Source organism: Rhinoraja longicauda, chromosome 36, assembly GCF_053455715.1.
Source record: "Rhinoraja longicauda isolate Sanriku21f chromosome 36, sRhiLon1.1, whole genome shotgun sequence".
Classification (NCBI taxonomy): domain Eukaryota; kingdom Metazoa; phylum Chordata; class Chondrichthyes; order Rajiformes; family Arhynchobatidae; genus Rhinoraja; species Rhinoraja longicauda.
The window spans coordinates 15,842,552-15,865,653 of record NC_135988.1 but is presented as its reverse complement, the minus strand read 5'-3'; the positions used below and the strand labels follow the sequence as shown (position 1 = coordinate 15,865,653).

General features: G+C 42.4%; 1 protein-coding gene across 1 annotated transcript in view; it reads left to right on the top strand.

The window, feature by feature from the left end:
• Positions 1–536: 536 nt before the first annotated feature.
• Positions 537–23,102, top strand: part of LOC144610459 (annexin A4-like) — a 39,260-nt gene continuing 16,694 nt past the window's right edge. Inside the window, exons 1-5 of the mRNA XM_078429185.1 lie at positions 537–635; positions 8,982–9,030; positions 13,469–13,556; positions 17,601–17,695; positions 20,459–20,572. Coding sequence (XP_078285311.1) covers positions 9,022–9,030; positions 13,469–13,556; positions 17,601–17,695; positions 20,459–20,572 — 306 coding nt within the window. The 5' untranslated portion in view covers positions 537–635; positions 8,982–9,021. The remainder of the gene's footprint in view (positions 636–8,981; positions 9,031–13,468; positions 13,557–17,600; positions 17,696–20,458; positions 20,573–23,102) is intronic.

Genomic DNA, 23,102 nt, shown 5'->3' with positions numbered 1-23,102 from the left:
CAGTCTGAAGAAGAGACTCGACCCAAAACGTCACCCATTCCTTCTCTCCAGAGATGCTGCCTGTCCCGCTGAGTTACTCCAGCATTTTGTGTTGTTCCTTACTCCCAACTCTAGTATTTGTATCACTCAAGTTAGCAAAGGAAAAACACAACTCACTCTAATTAAATCTTTTTTTTCCCTCCCCATTTATGGCTTGTTTCCAGCAGATTTCAGGGAGCATAATCTTAGTTCGTGGAAACTTTATTCTAGGAACTGGCAACTTCCACCAGACACTGCCCCTTCCTTCCATCCTTTCCGGGTGACATTGTTCACCCTGGCCGTAAAAAGAAAATCCCAGTCAAATGTTTGATTTCCGCGTTTGAATCATTTGACTATATTTTATATAAAATATTTTTGGGGAAAATGTTTAGGTTGTTTATTATAATTGGGTAAGGCTCCGGCGCGACTTCAGTTTGGTTGAACAAGGGCGGTAACTGTACTGTACTTGTATATTTGCTTGTCCCAGTCTACATTGGCTTATTGCTTTGGACACGCAGAGCTTGCTCGTTGGTTACACAGAGTTGTACCCGCCCTATGTTGATGGTAGAAAAGCGAGCAGCCATTTTCGTTCAGGACAATTTCAAACATCAAAGCAGGTAAGAGGGGGGTTTGGCCGCTCTCCGACGAGTTTTCACTTTAAGATTTCACTTTAAGATTTCACTTTTAACGCAGTTGAGAAAATAACGCAGTCGTATTGAGATGGGGTTGGGTTGGGTTGGGGGGGGGTTGAAATGTTCTGCCGATTTGGGTTGGAAAAAGTTGGGCGTCAAGTTTGTGCTGTCAGATTCTGGACGGGGTGGATGTGGGGGGGGGAATTGACACGGGTATTTCACTCAAGTCAGTTTCCCAGCTCTGATCAATGACACTGGTAACAGACTGCGCTCTAACCCCACTCGCACTGAGTCGGTCACTTAAACACCGTGGCTCCGGCCCCCTGCAGAAATAGGGGATAACGTTGAAGTGTGCTGCTGAGACGTACAGGTAGGTACAGGTGCAGCTTACTTATAAAAGGCGCTGTTGTGTTATTTAAACATTGAGAATCACTGATCTTGTGTTGCTCCTTAGACAGACACAAAATGCTGGAGTAACCCAGCGGGGCAGGTGTCGAGTTACTCCAACATTTTGTATCTGCCATGGGTGGAAACCAGCATCTGCAGTTCCTTCCTGCACATTGTTTTGCTCCTTGGTTGTTTTCCCGCCCCATGGAGCTGTCCATATGACATGGTAGAGGAGGCAGACACCATAAAGGCATTGAGGTGACCTTTGGATAGGCACGTCTTTTACTGTCTTATCCAAACCAATTCTCCTGATTGGATTCTGGAGAAGATAGTCCCACATCTTTCAGGTAAACGAGATCTGGGTGTCCTAGTGCACCAGTCACTGAAAGGAAGCATGCAGGTACAGCAGGCAGTGAAGAAAGCCAATGGAATGTTGGCCTTCATAACAAGAGGAGTTGAGTATAGGAGCAAAGAGGTCCTTCTGCAGTTGTACAGGGCCCAAGTGAGACCGCACCTGGAGTACTGTGTGCAGTTTTGGTCTCCAAATTTGCGGAAGGATATTCTTGCTATTGAGGGCGTGCAGCGTAGGTTTACTAGGTTAATTCCTGGAATGGCGGGACTGTCATATGTTGAAAGACTGGAGCGGCTAGGTTTGTATACACTGGAATTTAGAAAGATGAGAGGGGATCTTATCGAAACATAAAAGATTATTAAGGGGTTGGACACGTTAAAGGCAGGAAACATGTTCCCAAAGTTGGGGGAGTCCAGAACCAGGGGCCACAGTTTAAGAATAAGGGGTAGGCCATTTAGAACGGAGATGAGGAAAAACTTTTTCAGTCAGAGAGTTGTAAATCTGTGGAATTCACTGCCTCAGAAGGCAGTGGAGGCCAATTCTCCGAATACATTCAAGAGAGAGTTAGATATAGATCTTAAGGATAGCGGAGTCAGGGGGTATGGGGAGAAGGCAGGAGCGGGGTACTGATTGAGAATGATCAGCCATGATCACATTGAATGGTGTTGCAAGCTCGAAGGGCCGAATGGCCTACTCCTGCACCTATTGTCTGTTGTAAAGTGCAATATGACAATTACCAAATAGTCTGCACTGAAGATAGACACAAAAGTGCTGGAGTAACTCAGCGGGTTACCCGGGCAGCATTTCTGGAGAAAAGGGAGAGGTGACGTTTTGGGTCGAGACCCTTCTTCAGACCGAGAGTTAGGGGGAGAGGGAAATGAGCGATGTAGAAGTACACAGAACGAATGAATGAAAGATATATAAAAAGCAATTCTACATAAATAGTCTGTACTGTTATTGCATCACTCTTGTGCTGAAACAGTTTTGCTTTAGTCTCCATCAGTGCAGCAGTCATTGGTTCAGTCATCCGAAATTTTGAGCTCAAATCACTGGAATGGGACCTGATCTTTGGGACATTGGGACATTGATCTGAAGATGAGTGCCCCTTTTGAGCCACAGCTTACACATTGAGTGAGATAATTTATTTACCCATGACCCTGGCACAGAATTACGCCCAGACTGGTGTAACTTAACTTGTCGGAAGGAACTGCAGTTGGTGGTTTACACTGAAGAAAGACTCTAAATGCTGGACTAACTCAGCGGGAACAGGCAGCATCTCTGAGTAGGCAGTATTTCAGACTGAGCTCCTTCAGTCTGAAGAAGGGTCTCAACCCGAAACGTCACCCATTCCTTCTATCCAGAGATGCTGTCTGTCCCGCTGAGTTACTCCAGCATTTTGTGTCTATCTCTGGAGTAGATTAGTGGGCAGAAGCATCCATGGAGAATATGGATAGGTGACATTTTGGGTTGGGACCCTTCTTCATATTGTAGATGGGAAGGGGGGAAGAGAAAGCTGGAAAAGGGGAGGGACAGGACAAAACGTGGTGGGTAATATGTTGCCAAGGGCAAGAGACAAACACACACCTCCAGATTCAGGGACAGCTTCTTTCCAGCAGCTATCAGGCAACCAAATCTTCCTACCATAACTAGCGAGCAGTCCTAAACTACTATCTACTTCATTGGTGACCCTTGGACTATCCTTGATTGGATTTTGCTGGCTTTACCTTGCACTAAACATTATTTTCTTACATTGTAAATGGCTCGATTGTAATCATGTATTGCCTTTCCGCTGACTGGATAGCACGCAACAAAAGCTTCTCACTGTACCTCGGTACACATGACAATAAACTAAACTGAACCATAAACTAAACTGAAGGGTTTTTGATAGGTAACTTTTTGGAACAATGGCCAGAAATAAGAACAGAAAGCGTGAGACAGGTTTGAAGAGTTGCAGGTTGTGAAGAGAGAGAGGGGGGGCGGAGTAGTCCACAGGTCCTCTCTACACACCTCCAGATAATACAAAGTAGATACAAAATGTTGGAGTAACTCAGTGGGTCAGGCTGCATCTCGGGAGAGAAGGAATGGGTGACGTTTCGGGGGACATTTCGGGTCCCGCCCCCTCCCCTAACATCAGTCTGAAGAAGGGTCTCGACCCGAAATGTCACCCATTCCTTCTCTCCCGAGATGCTGCCTGACCCGCTGAGTTACTCCACCATTTTGTGTCTGCCTTCGATTTTAAACCAGCATTTGCAGTTTTATTTTCCTCCAGATAATGCAGCCTCTTATAAAGAACGTCGGCAATCCACCCTGAAGAACCTTCTTGCCATTCCACCCTGAAGAACCATTCATATTCAACGAGGGTTTCCTTCATTAAATTGCATGGTTCCGGGGATCTGGGTTTTAGCTGTTTGCTGGCTGTGGTTTGCATATTCTCTCTGAGACAGGGTGTGTCTCCTAGTACATAGCGAACAAGTGCTGGAAATTACCCTGTGTATGTTCATGGCCAAAACAATCGAAGACAAGTGGATGAGTATTTGAGAGAGAATAAATGGTAGGGGTGCAGCAGAATAAGAAAAGGGTGATTGAAGCTTGGCGATGCAAGGAACTGCAGGTGATGGAACGTTGAGTAAAACACAAAGTGCTGGAAGAACTCAGCAGGCCAGGCAGTATCTATGGAACAAATGGATAAATGATGTTTTGGGTCTTATAGTTAACTAAAATTGATTCAACTATAATATGGAACCATAAAACATCTCTGGAAGAAATTGGCATTGCCAATGGAAAATGTACATTTGTCATGTCAACATTCAGAATGCAAAATGGATTAAAGCTCTGGATACATGTCCTTCATTAACTGACAACATGATGCCTCTACAACTAAGTGTGGAGATACAGTGCCCTCCATAATGTTTGGGACAAAGACCCATTATTTATTTGCCTCTGTACTCCACAATTTGAGATTTGTAATAGAAAAAAAAAAAATCACATGTGGTTAAAGTGCACATTGTCAGATTTTAATAAAGGCCATTTTTATACATTTTGGTTTCACCATGTAGAAATTTCAGCAGTGTTTATACATAGTCCCCGCATTTCAGGGCACCATAATGTTTGGGACACATGGCTTCACGTGTGAACACAGGACCTCGACGGTGAATGGTGGGGCCCTGGGGGTGCGTGGTGGGGCAGAGAGAGTCAGGAATGCGCAAGTGCATGGTTCCTTCAAAATGGGGATGACTGGTGGATGGGGAGGCAAAGGCGGCTTTTGGTACATTGGCCTTTGACGGTCAGGGTCATACGATACGATAAAACTTTATTCATCCCCGGAGGGGAAACGAGGGCAGAAACTGGAATAGAGAAGATTTTAACGGTTATAACAATGCATCTTTTCTAATCTAAAATCTCCTTTCCTGTCAACTGTTTGACGACGTGAACGTCCGTACAGACAGAGTTTGTAAATCATGGAATATAATAAGAAAGCACACAGAGCTCATCGTGTGACTCTCAGTCACATCCTGAATGAACTGCAAATGGGTCACGACCATCTGAACAATTACTGTCTGCTATTCATTGACAAAAACATATTGTTTGCAGTCTTGGGTTTGGGGTGTTAGTTCATTCGTACAAGATTGTACGGAGGTAATTAGCAGACTTTTGTTTGATCACTGCAAGGATATTTTCGACCATAAAGTGCAGGTTCAAATATCATCCCTCAAATATCTGTGCTGTGAATCTGACAATGAGGCGTTTTTTTTTTGTAGAAATAAGTTCCAAGAAGCCGAGTCAATTGTGCATTATCTTTCAACTTTTTCCTATTACTCTCTCTCCTTCAGGTAACTCTTAAAGCATTTGGCTGTCCATCCTATAACTTCTTTGTGTGGTTCCGTGTTAAATCTTGTTGTGGCTCGCCTTGCAATGTTTTATTATGTTAAAAGCTCTGTGTGACAATAGACAATAGACAATAGACAATAGGTGCAGGAGTAGGCCATTCAGCCCTTCGAGCCAGCACCGCCATTCAATGCGATCATGGCTGATCATTCTCAATCAGTACAATGGCTCGAAGGGCCGATTGGCCTCCTCCTGCACCTATTGTCTATTGTCTAAGAGATGGCTTCTTCTAAACATCATTGGAGAATAAGAGATTACCTCACTGAAGGAGATAGTTAGGGTAGTTATGGGGAGAGAATATCCTCCACCATTTGACTTTTGAACCTCGTTTCCAGCTGTAACAGTTTTAACATTAGAAATCATGCTCTCATTTTGCTTTAGGTGCCTTTGCACGATTTCCTATGGTAGATGAATGTTCCTCCTTGTTTTGGCCTGCCCCTCCATGCTCCAAGTTTTCTTTCCCCCAACACCCCGCAACGTAATCAGTCTGAAGAAGGGTCCTGACCCGAAACGTCACCCATCCTTGTTCTCCATGGATGCTGCCTGACCAGCTGAGTTACTCCAGCATTTTGTGTCATTCCTTTGACCTTCTCCAGACAGTGATCACTGTGGATGTGTCCATCTGTAGCACTCTTCAGATCTGGTTAGAATTGGTTAGAATAATGGTGGTCATGCTTCCTCCTCCACAATTTACCAAGTTCCTTGTTTTGAATTCTCATAAATGTAAATTACATTTTAAATCAACAAATTGGAGATTTTTACTTCCACAGCTGCTCACCACCACAAAATGTTTAACCACTTACATTTTTCTTGTTTTCTCACCATAATGATTTGGGAACTTGTATTTTATATATCGCGTTTTTCACAAGGATGTCCTAAAGACCTATGTAACGAATAAAGGCACAATGTTCTGGAGTAACTCAGTGGGTCAAGCAGCATCTCTGGAGATCACGGATAGGCGACATTTCGGGTCGGGAGCCTTCTTTGGATTGAGTTACTCCAGCACTTTCTGTCTTTTTATTTGTAAACCAGCATCTGCAGTTCCTTGCATCAATATGTAACTAATAAAATAGTTTCACTTCAACGTGAAGATACTAACCAAGCCCTCAGCACTCCAATTTGTGATGGTTAGTTTACTTTAGGTTTAGATTTATTATTGTTATGTGTACCGAGGTGCAGTAAAAGGCTTTTGTGTGCTATCAGATCAAATCAGATAATACTATACATGAATACAATCCAGCCAAACGCGTCCAAAAGATATAGTGAAGAGAAAGATAGTTTGAGTATGTCTTGGGACATTAGTATGTGATTACAGAGCCTAGTATTAGCAGATATTCATGTATTCTGTCAATAGTCAGAAATGGGAATTCTGCTCCTGAGGTCCCAAGGTTTAAAAGACATTTGGACAAATACGTGGATAGAAAAGGTTTTGAGGGACATGAACCAAATGCAGTAAAATGGACTAGCTCAGGAAGACCATTTGGTCGGCATGGATAAGTTGGGCTGAAGGGCCTGTCTCCTCTCTGTATAAATCCGACTCTAAGGTGGCCCTGATGTCGACCCATCTGGTTGCATTGGTATGGTATGGCACTTCATTTCTCACATGTACCAAGTCACATGGAAATTCATTTTTGTACACGGTTCAGTTGGAGTAACTGAAGAGCAAGGGTGGTTGCAATGAGTTAGTTACCTGACCTTATTCATAATGTTAATAATTAGGGGTGGCATAGTGACGTAGTAGTAGAGCTACTGTCTTCCAGCGCCAGAGTTTGTACGTTCTTCCCGTGACCTGTGTGGAGTTTCCCCGAGATCTTCGGTTTCCACCCAACTCCAAAGACATACAGGTTTGTAGGTTAATTGGCTTGATATAAATGTAAAAATTGTCCCTGGTGTGTGTAGGGTAGTGTTAATGAGTGGGGATCGCTGATCAGTGCGGACTCGGTGAGCCAAAGGGTCTGTTTCCACGCTGTATCTCTAAAACAAAATCCACGAATGTTTGCCTAGAATTTTAGGGACTATTTAAAAGAAAGTTGTAGACTGCAAACACATTGACAGCATTTGGAAAGAATGAATACCTCTGGGATGTGCTGAATACTCTTGTAATGCACAGTCGCGATTCCTTCTCTTTACAGCAGAATATTTTGCTTTGCAATCTTAAAGGACACAAGATTGAAATTGAAGTAAAATTAAATTAAAATCAAAATAAAATATAATATTTAAGAATAGCATAGATATACACAAAATACTGCAGTGACTAGTATTTTGTGACTATCTGTGGTATAAACCAGCATCTGCTGTTCATTTTTATTTCATTATATATATTTTTTAAACAATTTGAAATATTCCTGCTGGGGATTACAAACAGTATCGCCAAAGTTTTTACGGGCCCAAAATATTGCAAAGCAATAACTAAATATAATTTTTTTTAAACACGCTTGTTTTGAACTTCCTTTAACGAGACATAAGATTTTATGGGTCTGTAATGGAGAGTGGTTAACTATGTAGCCTAAATTCAAGTCAGTTTGAAATTTCTTCTGATGTATTAGAGAAGGGTGCAGATATTTCATTCCTTGGGGTTGCTTTCGATCACTAACAGCATCTTATGAATTTCTGTTAAACATCATCAGTGTTAACTCCGGGGTGTCAGGGGTTATGGAGAGAAGGCAGGAGAATGGGGTTAGGAGGTAGAGATAGATCAGCCATGATTGAATGGCAGAGTAGACTTGATGGGCTGAATGGCCTAATTCTACTTATTCTAAGGAAGGGGAATATGAGGTTTTTGGTTGTCCATTATTAGTTCTTAAAAATTGGAAATATTCACACATTGACTTTGTCCACCACCTGCTTTAGAAATCGAGCAACAGCAGATAAAGGCAACGTTGCAAAACCCTCCATCTATCTGTTGTGTGTGACCTGGGGTGGGAACCATACTGTCTTCTGCATTAGGCTGCGTGGATGCAAGTCCCTCACCAAGATTGAAGTGGCATAACTTGGCTGACATAGGCAATGCAGCACCGAGCCAGTACCACAGATTTGAGTGACAGCGAGACCTTGTCTGCCCCGACTCTGAACAAAGAAAACAAACATGTTCCTGGTCTCCCAGCAAGTATTTATCCACTGATCAATATCACTCTGTCAACACCATGTCAACGTCCCTTCGTATTCCCGAACTGACCTTTCTGTCCTGGGCTTCCTCCATTGCCATTGTGAGGCCGCACGCAAACTGGAGGAACAGCACCTCGTAGCTTATGATCCAACGGCATGAACATTTGAATTCTCCAATTTTAAGTAACGCCCCCCTCTTTCCTGTGATCCCACCTCCCCCTGTCCCCTTTCACCTGTACCCTTCCCTTGATTTAAGCTCCTTACAAATAGAACATGGGTAAAATAAATGGTTTAGTGCTTCTTTGTATTAACCTCTGATCTGAAATTTGGTATCTGAAATACCCAAGATGTTTGTGCCCAAATCTCTGGGGTGGAACTTGAACTTGTAACCTTCTACCCTTGGATCTAAGTACTGTCTATTAAGCAACAGCTGGTAGTTATAAACGATGGGTTTATATAGTGGTGTCTGTGACCTGGTGGCTGCCCTATTCTCAACCAACAGTCCACAGTTGTTACTGAATAATCTCTGAGCAAATACTTTTTCTAATACTTGCACGTCACTCTACAGGAAACTTCACATAGCTATTCTTTGTCTTCCCCAGCAGGTAGATCATTTTCTCCACCTCAAGAACTCGTGTTGTCATGGCAGCTGTAAGTATGCGGATATCTCACCACCCTTGCTTCCCCCATTCGTTTTGCCCATTGTCTCCTTGTAAACGATAAAGGATTAGACTTAACAGTATTGATTGAGATCAATAAGACTGTGGAGGGCTTCAATTACTTGATTTCCTACCAGTTAGAGTCTAATCATATATTTGGCATGTTGTATTATGTTCTCAGCTAGAAAATCCATTGTTCAAATACCTGTGCTGGTAGGTGCTGAGTTCCAGCCTTGGTTTGCTGTCAACTCTTTATTGATGAGATAACTGTGCAAATGCTCAGGAAAGTAGATCAATGACCCACAGCTGAGCATTAATAATTGTGGTGTTAAAGGTTTGTCAGTTGGGGAATTAAACTTATCCTTCCGTTTAGAAAGGATTATGCATTAATGGATCTGTGAAGATTACACACTTTAAAAAAATAATCTGTTTTTGCTTGTGTTTATTTTTACATGTTAATTTTTTTAAACTTTAGAAACTGAGCATGGAAACGGGCCCTTTGGCTCACTGAGTCCATTGTGACCCGCAGTCACTCCGTACACTAGCCCTATCCTGCACACTAGGGACCATTTATAATATTACCGGTAGACACAAAGTGCTGGAGCAAAATGCTCAGTCTGAAGAAGGGTCTCGACCCGAATTGTCACCCATTCCTTCTCTCCTGAGATGCTGCCTGACCCACTGAGTTACTCCAGCATTTTGTGTCAACCAGCATCTGCAGTTGTTTTCCTTGCAATATTACCGAAGCCAGTTAACCTATAAACCTGCACGTCTTTGGGATGTGGAAGGAAACCAGAGCACCCGGGAAAAACACACGCGATCACAGGGAAAACGTACAAACTTTGTACTGACAGCACCCATAGTCGGGTTCGAACCCGGGTCGCTGATGGTGTAGGGCAGCAACTCTACCCCTGCGCCAATGTGCTGTCCCTTTTTGTGCAATGAAAAGTATTTTCCCAATTGTTCAGCTGTTTGGGAGTGCTTCAGGCTTGTGGTGGGAATCCACAGTCTTGTTTGTTTTCCACCTCTGAGCTTACCTGGAGTTCCTCTTTGTGAAGGTAGACCACAAAATGCTGGAGTATTTCAGCGGGACAGGCAGCATCTCTGGAGAGAAGGAATAGGTGACGTTTTGGGTGGAGACCCTTCTTCAGGTCTGAAGAAGGGTCTCCACCCGAAAAAACATCGCCCATTCCTTCTCCAGAGATGCTGCCTGACCCCCTGACATACACCAGCGTTTAGTGTCTACCTTTGATTGTAAACCAGCATCTGCAGTTCTTTCCTACACAGGTTCCTCTTTGTGATGTGGTTTGACCCGGTCAAATTATTGGAAATATTTCTACCTCAGAACTTGAAGTTCTCAATTTGTAAAAGGACTAAGATAAACATTTATCTATAAATAATACCAGCATGAATCCATGCTCCTATCTGGAGATAGAAGGAACTGCAGATGCTGGTTTACAACAAAAAAAACAACTCGGTGGGTCAGGCAGCTTCTCTGGAGATCATGGATAGGTAATGTTGGGCACACATCATTTTTTGCTTTCTTTCCTAATCCCAATTACCCGCACATGGTCATGGCCATAAAGGCATAAAACATAAGAGCAGAATTAGGCCATTTGGCCTATCGAGTCTGCTATGCCTTGGCGATTCAAATACTCAATCTGATGCTGTTTATATTTTGAAAATATTGCCTCTACACCAGGCAGTGCATTCCAGATTTCAACCACCCTTGGGTTAAGAATATTCTTCCTTGGGTCCCCTCAAAATCTCCCATTTCTCCCCTTAAACCTTTACCCTCTGGTTTTGGGCATCTCTACTGTGGGGTTGCCACCTGCCCTGGCGTTTCATGTCCTTACTGCTCCCTTAATTTATTTTTAAAGCACCTCCTCACTGTGTTTACACAAGAATGAATGAATATGTTATTATCACATGTGATGAGACACAATAAAATATTTGCTTGCACACCCAAGGTATACATTAGTCGCCGTACAAAAGGCGGTGACAGAGTTATAAAGTGTCCCGTGCCAGTTCCACCTTTGTTCTCCCCACTGACCTCCCCTCCTCCATTGTTCTTCCACCCCCTCGCATAGTTCTGTGCTCTATACCTACCATACACAAGACCATTCCTTCTCTCCTGAAACGCTGCCTGACCTGCTGAGTTACTCCAGCATTTTGTGAATAAATACCTTTGATTTGTACCAGCATCTGCAGTTATTTTCTTACACTACCATATACAAGACCTTGCTGTCAGTGCAGACATTGAAATTGGGTTTCCATCCTTAATTTCTGTATTATCCTTCTCCCTTTCCAGATTATATTGAAACTGACAGAGTTATGGTCACTCACCTCAAAATGCTCACCCTGTGACACTTAATCAGCTTGTGTAGGAAGGAACTGCAGAATCTGGTTTACACTGATGATAGACACAAAAAGCTGGAGTAACTCAGCGGGTCAGGCAGCATCTCTGGAGAGAAGGAATGGGTGATGTTTCGGGTCGAGACCCTTCTTCAGACTCTGGGAAGAGGGAGACACAGAGATAAAGATGGGTCAGGTGCGACACAAAATGCTGGAGAAACTCAGAGGGACAGGCAGCATCTCTGGACAGAAGGGATGGATGATGCTTCTTCCTTCTTCACCTTGCCCTTCCTTACCTCTGTCTCCCTCTCCCCTGACTCTCAGTCTGAAGAAGGGTCTCGACCCTAAGCGTCACTTCATCGGCTTGCTTGGTTTCATTCCCTCGGATGTGACCCTGCCCTGCTCGCCCCTGGTAGGTTCCATCCACATACTGGAGAATGCCTCTTTACAATCTGGTGTGTTGGTAACGATATTTATGGCAGTCCCTGGGTGACAAAAACTGGCTTCATTTTTATTTCTGAGAACAGCTTTATACTCTTGACGTGAAGAGTGGAAGGTGGAATTGGCGTTGGTGGCATTAGTTTTATCCCGAGCTGCATCATTCAGTCAATTGTCAGTTTCCCAAACTGAGCTGTTCTGTAGAAAAAATAACAAGCCCACAACCCTTGCACATGCTTCTCTGGTAGTTTATTTTTGTGTTCCTTACTCTTAAATCTGCACAGGAGAAGCACACTGCAGTTTGCACAGACGTAGTGAGATGGATGGAAGGATTACACAGTATTTTGCACTGTAAACTAAGACTATCTTGTTGGCTTAGGCAGCTTTATTATGCTAAAATGTCTTGGGAATCATTCTATTATAGTTCTAAATGAAGTAGGACTCGTTCGTCAGCAGAGAAATTATGTTTTCTTTACTAGTTTGTTCCTCTCCATACCGAGCCCTAACCCAGGAATGAATTGAATGATTTTTAGAGGTGTACAAAATCCTGAGGGGAATAGAAAGGGTGAACACACGGAATCTTTTACCCAGGGTAGGGGAGTCAAGAACTGAAGGGCATAGATTTAAGGTGAGAGGAGAAAGAATTAATAGGATCCTGAAGGGCAACTATTTCACCTAGAGGGTGGTGGGTATATGGAATAAGCTGCTGGACAAGGTAGTTGAGACAGGTACAATAACACTACTTAAGACATTTGGACAGGTACATGGCTAGGACAGGTTTAGAAAGATATATGGGCCAAACACTGGCAGATGGGACAAGTTTTGATGGAGCATTGGTTGGCATGGATGACTGGGGCTGAAGGGCCTGATTCAAGGCTGTATGACTCTATGACTTGGACTTATAGAGTCACACATTACCTCTCAACCTCCTGCACTTCAGGGAATAAAGTCCTAGCCTGCTGAACCATTCCATATACGTCAGGACCTCAAGTCTTAGCAACATCCTCATAAATCTTCTTTGCACTCTTTCCAGCTTAATCATAGCAGGGCGACCAAAACCGAACACAGTACTCCAACTGCAGCCTCACCAATGTCTTGTACAACTGTAACAAAATGCTTCAACATCTGGACTCAGTCTCCTAACTAATGAAGGCCAATGTACCAAAGGCCTTCTTTACCACCCTGTGGTAACCACTGTGGTAACCACCCTGTGACACCACTTTCAGGGAACTTTGTACCTATACTCTTTGATCCCTCTGCTCTACAACACTCCAAGGCCCTACTTTTCACTATGAATGTCCTACCCTGTTATGACTGCCCAAAATTTAACACCTTCCATTTATCTGCATTAAACCTTCTTCTCTCTTCAGTATGATTTTCATTACCTAACCTGACCTTTCTTGATATGGTTCTGTGAAGCACTTTGGAATGGTTCAGTACCGTTTCAGTACACTTTAGAGGTACTTTACTAAATCAAAAGGTAGCATTTGTGTTGGAGTTTGGAGAACATGCTTGATATTTGGAAATGTATCTTCAAATAGAAAGCTGAGAATAGGGTAGAGGACTACATCAGAAAATAATACCACATGCATTAACCCTTATTAAATTATTTTCAACGGACTTTGTTTTTTCTACAGGTTGGTCAACGAGGCACAATCACAGAATTTAAGGGGTTCAATCCGCAGGATGATGCCGCCAAGTTAAGAAAAGCAATGAAGGGTTGGGGTATGTAGGTCAGCCAGGTTTATTTGTAGAAACTCGTGATAGCCAGCGAAGAGCAAAAATCTCTGCTTTTACTAAATTCTACTGCTCCTCTCTCCCAATCTTCTTCCTATCTCCAATAGAAATATGTCTTTGCTATGACATTTATTTTTTGAGTTCTTGATTTCCACTACATTTTGAGCGAAGAAATATTTCCCATTGACATCTCTAATTGACCCAACTAATTTAGCTCTAACATTATGCCCCATTGTTCTTGACACTCCCCACAAGTGCCTTGATTCCCATACCATGTATCTCTAAACACTGTAAATGGATCGATTGTAATCGTGTATTGTCTTTCTGCTGAATGGTTAGCACGCAACAAAAGCTTTTCACTGTACCTCCGTACACGTGACAATAAACTAAACTGAAACTGAGGAAATAGTTTCTTCTTATCTACCTAATGAAAACGTAATCGTCTTGATCATCACAGTTATTTGGCCCTTTTAATCCTCTTCAATGCGGACGGAACTACAAGTCCAGATGCTGAAAACGGTTTAATCTGTCGTGCACTGGCATCATTCTGAATTCGGAACTCGCCTAGCAAGTCACTAACTAATATCTCAAATACAAATTGAGACTGGGGTAACAAAACAAAACTATCTTGGCAGCAGTCACTACTTTCTGAGATCAAATGGAAGCCCAGAGTGTGAGCACTTGCAAGACGCTATAAATATCCATAGAAATATTTTTCTGCCAAGTATGTTGTGGCAAGTACATAGAAATAGAAATCAAGATGACTTGTTACAATGCTATTCATTTGCAGTTTATGAGCAAGCCTTCTACTTATGTATTAAATATAAGGCCCCAGACTTTCATTTTCTGTTGAACTCTATGCCACAGTGTGGAAGTATTTTGAACCTGCATTTAAAAGGCAAATGAGCACTGTGAATGAGGAGTACAGTTATGTGTTGACTTCATTATCAATCAGGAGACCTCTGGGGTAAACTCGATGTGCCGAATGTGCTTGTGGAAAAGAACACAACTTGGCTGTGTTATTATTTAATTTAAAGGCATTGCACAGATCACCCATCCCTAAATTGTTCTTGCACCAATAATCATTATTTAATCCATGCATAGATATTGTACCTGGAAGGGTATTCTCTGAAAAAAGAGCTTCACAAATGCCAGTCCTGTTCCTATTCACTGCCCACATGCATTCCTGTGTAATGGTGCTAACTAGAAATTGGAGGATAGGGATTTTTAGTTTAGTTTAGAGATACAGCGCAGAAACAGGCCCTTCAGCCCGTGCTCGGCCGGTGATCCCTGAATATTAACACTATCCTACGCACACTTGAGACAATTTTACATTTATAACCAAGCAAATTTACCTTCAAACCTGCACGTCTTTGGAGTGTGGGGGGAAACTATAAGATCTAGGAGACAACCCCAGCAGGTCACGGGGAGAAAGTACGAACTCTGTACAGACAGCACCATAGTCTGGATTGAACCCGGGTCTCTAGCACTGTAAGGCAGTAGTTTTAGCGCTATGCTGCTGTGCCACCCATGTGTTGACCATATCTCCCCACCCGCCCACTGCTGGTGAATATTCTTACAGATGACTTCAGCAAGCTTATCGCACATTACAGGGAAGCTGGATGAGCATACCTCGGTACAATAGGCAATAGACAATAGGTGCAGGAGGAGGCCATTCGGCCCTTCGAGCCAGCACCGCCATTCAATGTGATCATGGCTGATCATTCTCAATCAGTACCCCGTTCCTGCCTTCTCCCCATACCCCCTGACTCCGCTATCCTTAAGAGCTCTATCTAGCTCTCTCTTGAATGCATTCCGAGAATTGGCCTCCACTGCCTTCTGAGGCAGAGAATTCCACAGATTCACAACTCTCTGATTGAAAAAGTTTTTCCTCATCTCAGTTCTAAATGGCCTATCCCTTATTCTTAAACTGTGGCCCCTTGTTCTGGACTCCCCCAAAATTGGGAACATGTTTCCAGCCTCTAACGTGTCCAACCCCTTAATAATCTTATACGTTTCGATAAGATCTCCTCTCATCCTTCTAAATTCCAGTGTATACAAGCCTAGTCGCTCCAGTCTTTCAACATATGACAGTCCCGCCATTCCGGGAATTAACCTAGTAAACCTATGCTGCACGCCCTCAATAGCAAAGAGAGAGAAAGAATAATAGAGACCCAAGAGACTACAGATGCTGGAGGAACTCTGCATGCCAGGCAGCATGTGTGGAGGAAAATGGCTTCATGTAGTCACGTTTTGTCTGCAATGGTTGGTTTGTAATGATTAAAAGAGGAGATTTGCAGACAGCAAATTCCTGCAGATACTGGGAATCTGCAGATGCTGCAACATTACCACCTTTATTGCCAGTTTTACACAACATCTAGAGCATAATGGCAGGCCATAATAAGTCGGCCTTGTACGTGTTTTCATAGAAGCCAGTAAACAAGCAGAAAACAATGCTAGTCTAAAGTCAGATGGTATTCATGAAAGCAAGAACAAAGTTATCCTTCAGGTCAACAATCAACTCCTTTGACTAGTTTGAGATCAGTTGGTGTTCTGATGAATTGCCATTAATCTAAAGTATCAAACATTTTTCTCTCTGCAGCTGTTTCCTAGACTCGTGAATATAGCCTATGCTTGCCTTTGTTATTTGGGGCAATGGGTGTCAAGTCAGGAAGTCATTTAGCTTCTGTATAAAACTTTAGCCAGCAAACATTTGGAGTATTGTGTGAAGTTTTGGTTGCCTCACTATTGGAAGGTGTGGAAGCTTTGGAGAGGATACAGAAGAGATTTGCCACGATGTTGCCTAGATGTTGGAGAGTAATGGTGTTGGTTTATTATTGTCACGTTACTGAGATACAGTGAAAAGCTTTGTTTGCATGCTATCCGATCAAGTCAAATCGTACTATACGCAAGTGCAATCAAGCCATACACAAGTACAACAGGTAGTGCAGAATATAGTTTTACAGCATTACAGTTACAGATAATTCAATGCAATGAGATGTGTTGGAAGATCATACACCCTATACAATACAATACAATATATCTTTATTGTCATTGTACAGGGGTAAAACGAGATTGGGAATGCGCCTCCCATACGATGCAATAAATTAATTATCTAGTCAGTATTAATTTAAACAAGCCAATGAAACAAATTAGAACAGTTTTAAAACAGGATAAAGTGCAAGTAGATCTGTGCCGGTTCACTGTGCGATGTGACCATCCGGCTCAGCAGGACCGGTTCATAGCAGCTATGGCCCTGGGGATGAAGCTGTTCCTGAGTCTGGAGGTGCGGGCGTAGAAGGCCTTGTATCGTCTGCCCGATGGTAGAAGTTCAAACGACTGTTGCAGGGGTGTGAAGAGTCTTTGTGGATGCTGGTGGCTTTTCTGAGGCATCGTGCGTTGTAGATGCCCTCCAATGCTATCTTATGGGAGAAACATTGAGTAATCTGATAACGGTGGGGAAGACGCTGTTCCTAAATCTGGTGGAACATGAAGGTTGGACGATTTTGGATTGTTTTCTCTGGAGCTTTGGAGGTGACCTGTTGGAAGTATATAAAATTGTGATTGAGTCTTTTTCCCAGGATGGGAAATGTCAAATACTAGGGAGCATAGATCTAATGTTTGATAGGGAAAGTTTAAAGAAAATGTTTAGGGAAAACCTCTTCTTACATGGAATGGAAGGTGCCTGGAACACGTTGCTAAGGGAGATGGTAGAACAAGATATGCTAGAGAGCTTTATAAACAAGCACAGAAAAGGGGGATATAGACCATGTGTAGACAGATGGGATTACTTTGTCTGGCATCAAAGTCGGCACAAATGTGATGGGTTGAAGGACCTGTTCTTGTGTTGTGCTATATTATTCTACGTTCCATTAACCTGGGGCTTTCTGGTCTGCTACATTCTGCCTTCAACTAACTCATTAGGAATCCTACTTTCTTTCTAGAGTTTTGTTTCCAAACACAGAATTTAATTTTGTATTCTTTAGACCATAAAATTGAAGTCACTTAATTTTTTTTTGTTGAATTGTGTAGGTACTGATGAAGATGCAATCATTGATGTATTGGCCAAAAGAACTGTTGCCCAGAGGCAGCAGATCAAACAGGACTACAAGACTGCCTTTGGCAAGGTATGTATCCGCCGTTGCATCCCCATATGTGACTAAGATGTATATGATGCAGATGGTACCATGAAATGCACTCGTAGCCAATGTTAATTTTGATCACTTTAATCCACTGCTAGCTTTGGAGGAGATAGTTGCCAGGAAACTGGTTTGCTGGATATAATACATTGCCAAACACTTTAATTCCCCTTCTCATTCCCACAATGACCTTTCTGTCCTAGGCCTCCTCCATTGTCAGTTGAGGCTAAATTCAAATTGGAGTAATAGCATCTCGTATTTCACTTGGGCAACTGACAACCCAGTGGTATCAATATTGATTTCTCGAACTTCAAGCAACCCCTGCATTCCCTCTCTCTCCACCCAAGTCATACCAGCTTCTCGTTCTCACCTAGCAAACGGCTAACAATGGCCTGTTTGCTTTATTATCATTACTTTTTTGCTTATCTTTCTTTCATTTGTTCTATATCTCTCTACATCACTGTCTTTATCGCTCGTTTCCCTTTCCCCTGACTCTCAGCCTGAAGAAGGGTCTCGACCCGAAATGTCACCCATTCCTTTTCTCCAGAGATGCTGCCTGTTCCGGTGAGTTGCTCCGACATTGTGTCTATCTTGGGTTTAAACCGGCATCTGCAGTTCCTTTCTACCCATAATGAATTTCAATCTTGGCTGGCTGACATTCAACCAGCATACAGAGTATATTGATCCATGTGCTTATTTCAACTGTGCGGTATTAATTGGGACATATCTGGTGTGCTCCAAAAGAGTGACTGGATGGATTAAATTGAATATGAATTTTGTTCCTGTTGTTCATCATAGACTATTGACTGTAAAAAAAAAAAAAAATTACATGGACCCTTTTCCTGAACGTGACAAATAAATGTAGTTTTCCTTCTCTCTTCCTTTGAACAACACCATTACCAGCTTGTGCCATTTCAGCTTTAACTGTTGTAATTCAGTGGTAAGCACTTTAATCTGTCAGGAGGTAGAGGGGGTGAGGCAAAGGCCAGAACATCGAAATAAAATATAGACTGACACATGAATATCTATTAGGGAAGTGCTGTAACTGACAAAAGACTATCTTCAGAGACAGTCAGAACCTTTTTCCCCCAGGGTGGAAATAGCCAATAGCAGAAAGCAGAGCGAGAGTATAGGGGGGGGGAGGGGAGCAGTTTAATGGAGATTTATGCGGCAGGATTATTTACACAGTGGTGGGGGCGTGGAACACATCTTTTCTTTTTTTGTGTGTTTTGTGACTGCTGTAATTTCGTTCGGTATTTGTACCGAATGACAATAAAGTTCTGTACTGTACTGTACTGTCAATTGAGGAGGTGGAGGCAGATAGCATAGTGGCATTTTAGAGGCTTTTGGAATAGAGGGATATGGATTACGTCAAGATAGATGAGATCAGTTTAACTTAATAATAATATGCCTTTATTATCATTGAACGAACAGTACAACGAAATTAGAAGTGCTACATCTGAAACAGTGCGACAGTGAAAATCTTTCAAAAACAATCGCACAAACATAGGAACCAACACAATAAGTACCAATATCAATTAAAACTAATAAATAATAAATGAGGTTTGCACCTAAGATGCTGTATATATATTTTTTTTTAAAGTGCAAAGAAAGTGAGAGTTACATCAAGTCAAGTAACCTGTTTGACACAATCATTGTGGGCCGAAAGGCCTGTTCCTGTGCTGTATTCTTCTATCTTCGACCAAGATGTTAATCTGAAACCCAACTGCTCTATCGCAAAATTATATAAAAATCTCACTTCTATTTTGAAGAGCAGTGGAATTCTAGTAGAGTGCCTGCCTATCCTGTCCACTAAACATTTGTTCATCACTTTACATACCGACTTCCAGCCTGCCTGCCAGGATATTGGTTCCCCTCCAGTTCAGGTGCAACCCATCCCTCTTATGCAGCTCATCTCTGCTCTACAAGAGATCCCAATGGTCCTAAACTCTGAATCCCTGCCCCATGCACCAGCTCCTCAGCCTATCTTCATGTTCCTACCCTCCCTACCATGTGACACCAGGAGTAATTCCTGATTTAATTCTTAAACCTATTTGTTTTTCAAATGAGCTTCTCGCCAGTCATGGTTGCTGGACCATTAGTAATATGTTCTCAGCTTAGAGTGGTCGAAACCTGGTCCCAGAAGTAGCAGCATTACTCGGTGAGATACAGGCTAGCGTTCTGCGACATTTCCAACTGGTGAATCCTGGACACCAAATGGGTCTGTAAGGCAATCCTGGGCGGTGGTTAAAATGTGGTGGACTAACTATTAGTGAGCCAACCATTTTACAGAAAATACCCATTTGTTAATAAAGATCTTTACCTTCCGATTGCTTGGGAACTGCATTTAAGGTTACTTTGAGGATATTTTCGGGAGGGCATTGATGTGGGAAGTTGATTTGTGTCTATTTTATTTGTATTGCTGGGCAAGTTGCACAATGAACTTGAGGGCAGGCCCCACCTAATCCTGAGAAAATGTAGTGTTTTTATTATACTGGAACATACAGCTTGTACTCTGCTGCAGGGAACGTCTTAAAGACCATCTAATTACCAATTGCTCTCACTTGACCATCCTAGTTTTTTTTTGTTTATTTCAAATGGTAAATTTAACTGAACTTCCCCTGATGGGACAGGTGTATCAATTAAAATGTTGAATAAATTGTTCTGTTCAAGATGGGACTGAGGTCAGTTAACTAACAACTATCTTTTTTGTTTTGGTTCTTTCCCACTCCCCCTTGCATGTTTATCTAGGACTTGATCAGTGACCTGAAGTCTGAAATATCTGGGAACTTTGAGAAGGTGGTTCTTGCAATGATGATGACTCCTGTCCTGTATGATGCACATGAACTGAAGAATGCAATAAAGGTCCAGTACTGTTGTGGATACTCACTCCATATAAAGCTTGGTAGAGATGGGTGGGCTGTATGCAGATAAATAATAATAATAATAATAATAATATTCATTTATTGTCATTGCAACGAGTACAACGAAATTAAAAATAGCCAATCCTGACGGTGCGTACAAACATATATGCAATAAATGCAAAAACAAATAAATACATAAATACAATTAAATACAATTATATTAAGTACAAGATTTTTTAACGCTGTTGCCTAGTGCAAAGGTAGTGTTCAGTTCTCGTATGGCCCTGGGGTAAAAACTGTTCTAACTGTTCTAACAATGCATTGTTAGCAGTTTCAGTTTAGTTTCTTGTCACGTGTACCGAGGTACAGTGAAAAGCTTTTGTTGCGTGCTACCCAGTCAGCAGAAAGACAATACATGATTACAATCAATCCATTTACAGTGCATGGGTACGTGATAATGGACTAACGTTTACTGCAAGGTGAAACCAATGTCCAATCAAGGATAATCTGAGGGTCATCAAAGAGGTCGATAGTAGTTCAGCACTGCTCTTTGGTTGTGGTAGGAAAATTCTGTTGCCTGATAACAGCTGGGAAGAAATTCTTCCCAAATCTGGTGGTGTGTGTTTTCACACTTTTATACCTTTTGCCTGAGAGTAGAGGGGAGAAGATACTGACAAAAATACAGATACTGACATTGGTGCTGAATCCCTTGTATTATAAATTAATAAATTCCACTGAAAGCAGTGGATCAGTCTACATTGGAACCGTTGATTCACCTTGAAGTGTTTCATGAAACACCAAGGTCTGAGCTGCACTGAAAACTTTTTCAGCTTCAGTTATTGTGTGCTAGCCTCTGGGCAGGTGGGGAAACCAGTCCGCTCATCCTAATGAGTATTGTTGACGAATTTTCAAAGGGCAAAATTGCTCCAGTAATTACAAATCCTGGGATGTAATTTCTCACAGAGTATGCATCATGGCTTGTTGTTGATTTATTATTGTAAAATAGGGAAAATATTAAGGGGAAAAAAGGGGGGAGCTGCTGGAGAAACTCAGCAAGTCAGGCTGAATCACTGGGGAGAAATGGGCAGTCTATCTGGAGCGAAGGTATGCATGACCTTTCTTTAGACTCTGAATGACTCCAACTCGGATCTGAAGAAGGGTCTCGACCTGAAACGCCACCATTCCTTCTCGCCAGAGATGCTGCTGTCCCGCTGTTACTCCAGCTTTTTATGTCTATCTTTGGTTTAAACTAGCATCTGCAGTTCCTTCCTACACTATGGGAAGTCTGTCTGGTTGAGACCCTTTGTCTACAATATTGATCCTGATGGCAAAAAGATGTAAATTTGTGGAGTCCATGCTAATCCTACATAATGACCAAGCACCTCTAACCACTTCACTGTCGGCTTCTGTTGTACTGAAACAGGAACACGATATAGACTTAGCCTCATTCCATTATTTGTTCTATTTGGGAAAAAGTGCTTGCACAAAAGAAAATTCAAATATTAACAACGTTGGCTGCTTTCCCCCAGCCGGCTGGCTCTGCTTCTCCCTGCTGTTAGTACACAATTTATACCAAGTCATTAGGCAGCCATCTGGGTCTTAAATAAGTAATTATCGTTACACATACACTGGTAATCAATGTTTTCGGACCCGAGTCCTTGACTTGAGATGTCCTCTGTTCATGGATTTGCTTGTTATATTCAAAGCTTTGCCTGTCTACCATTTCCTGGATTTATTTTGTGCTAGGCACAAAGTACTGCTACAAAAGCAATTGATTGGGAGAAGTAACTTAGTTTAGTTTAGAGATAGTGTGGCCCTTTGGCCCACCGAGTCCGCAACGCCCAGCGATCCCCGCAAATTAACACTACCCTACATACACTAGGGATTTTTTTTTACAATTATACCAAAGCCAATTAACTTACAAATCTGTATGTCTTTGGAGTGTGGGAGGAAACCAAAGATCTTGGAGAAAACCCATGCAGGTCATGGAGAGAACGCACAAACTCCGTACAGACAACACCGTAGTCAGGATTGAACCTGTGTCTCTGGAGATGTAAGTCAGTACCTCTACTGCTATGCCACCGTGCCGCCTAATTAGTTCTACAGGTTTTTTATCATCTGATTTCACACCAGAGACAATGAGCATTTCTGTTCAAACAACTTACTGATCCCGAGACAAAGGCCTGCAGTCTGTGGAAAGGGGAGCAAAGATCAGTGCGTTTGAGAATTGTGAAACAGAGCCACAGTGACTATGCTTAGAGGGTGCCCCCTTCTGATCAGAAGTCCCCAATGGGTCTAGCTCCCAGATGGCAACTAGCTCCCAGATGTGAATAATCAGATGTAATGCACATCAGTCAAGTCCAGGCTGCTAGGATCAAGTGGAGAAATCCACAGGGAGTATCTTTGGAAGCTGCGGGAAGGGAGAAGATTGCTCTGGCAGTAACTTTTTGAAGATTTTGTAACTTTTTTAGCTATGAATGAGGTGCAGAACAGAGGCACCAAATATCTACCTCATGCTCCCCTTCTAGCAT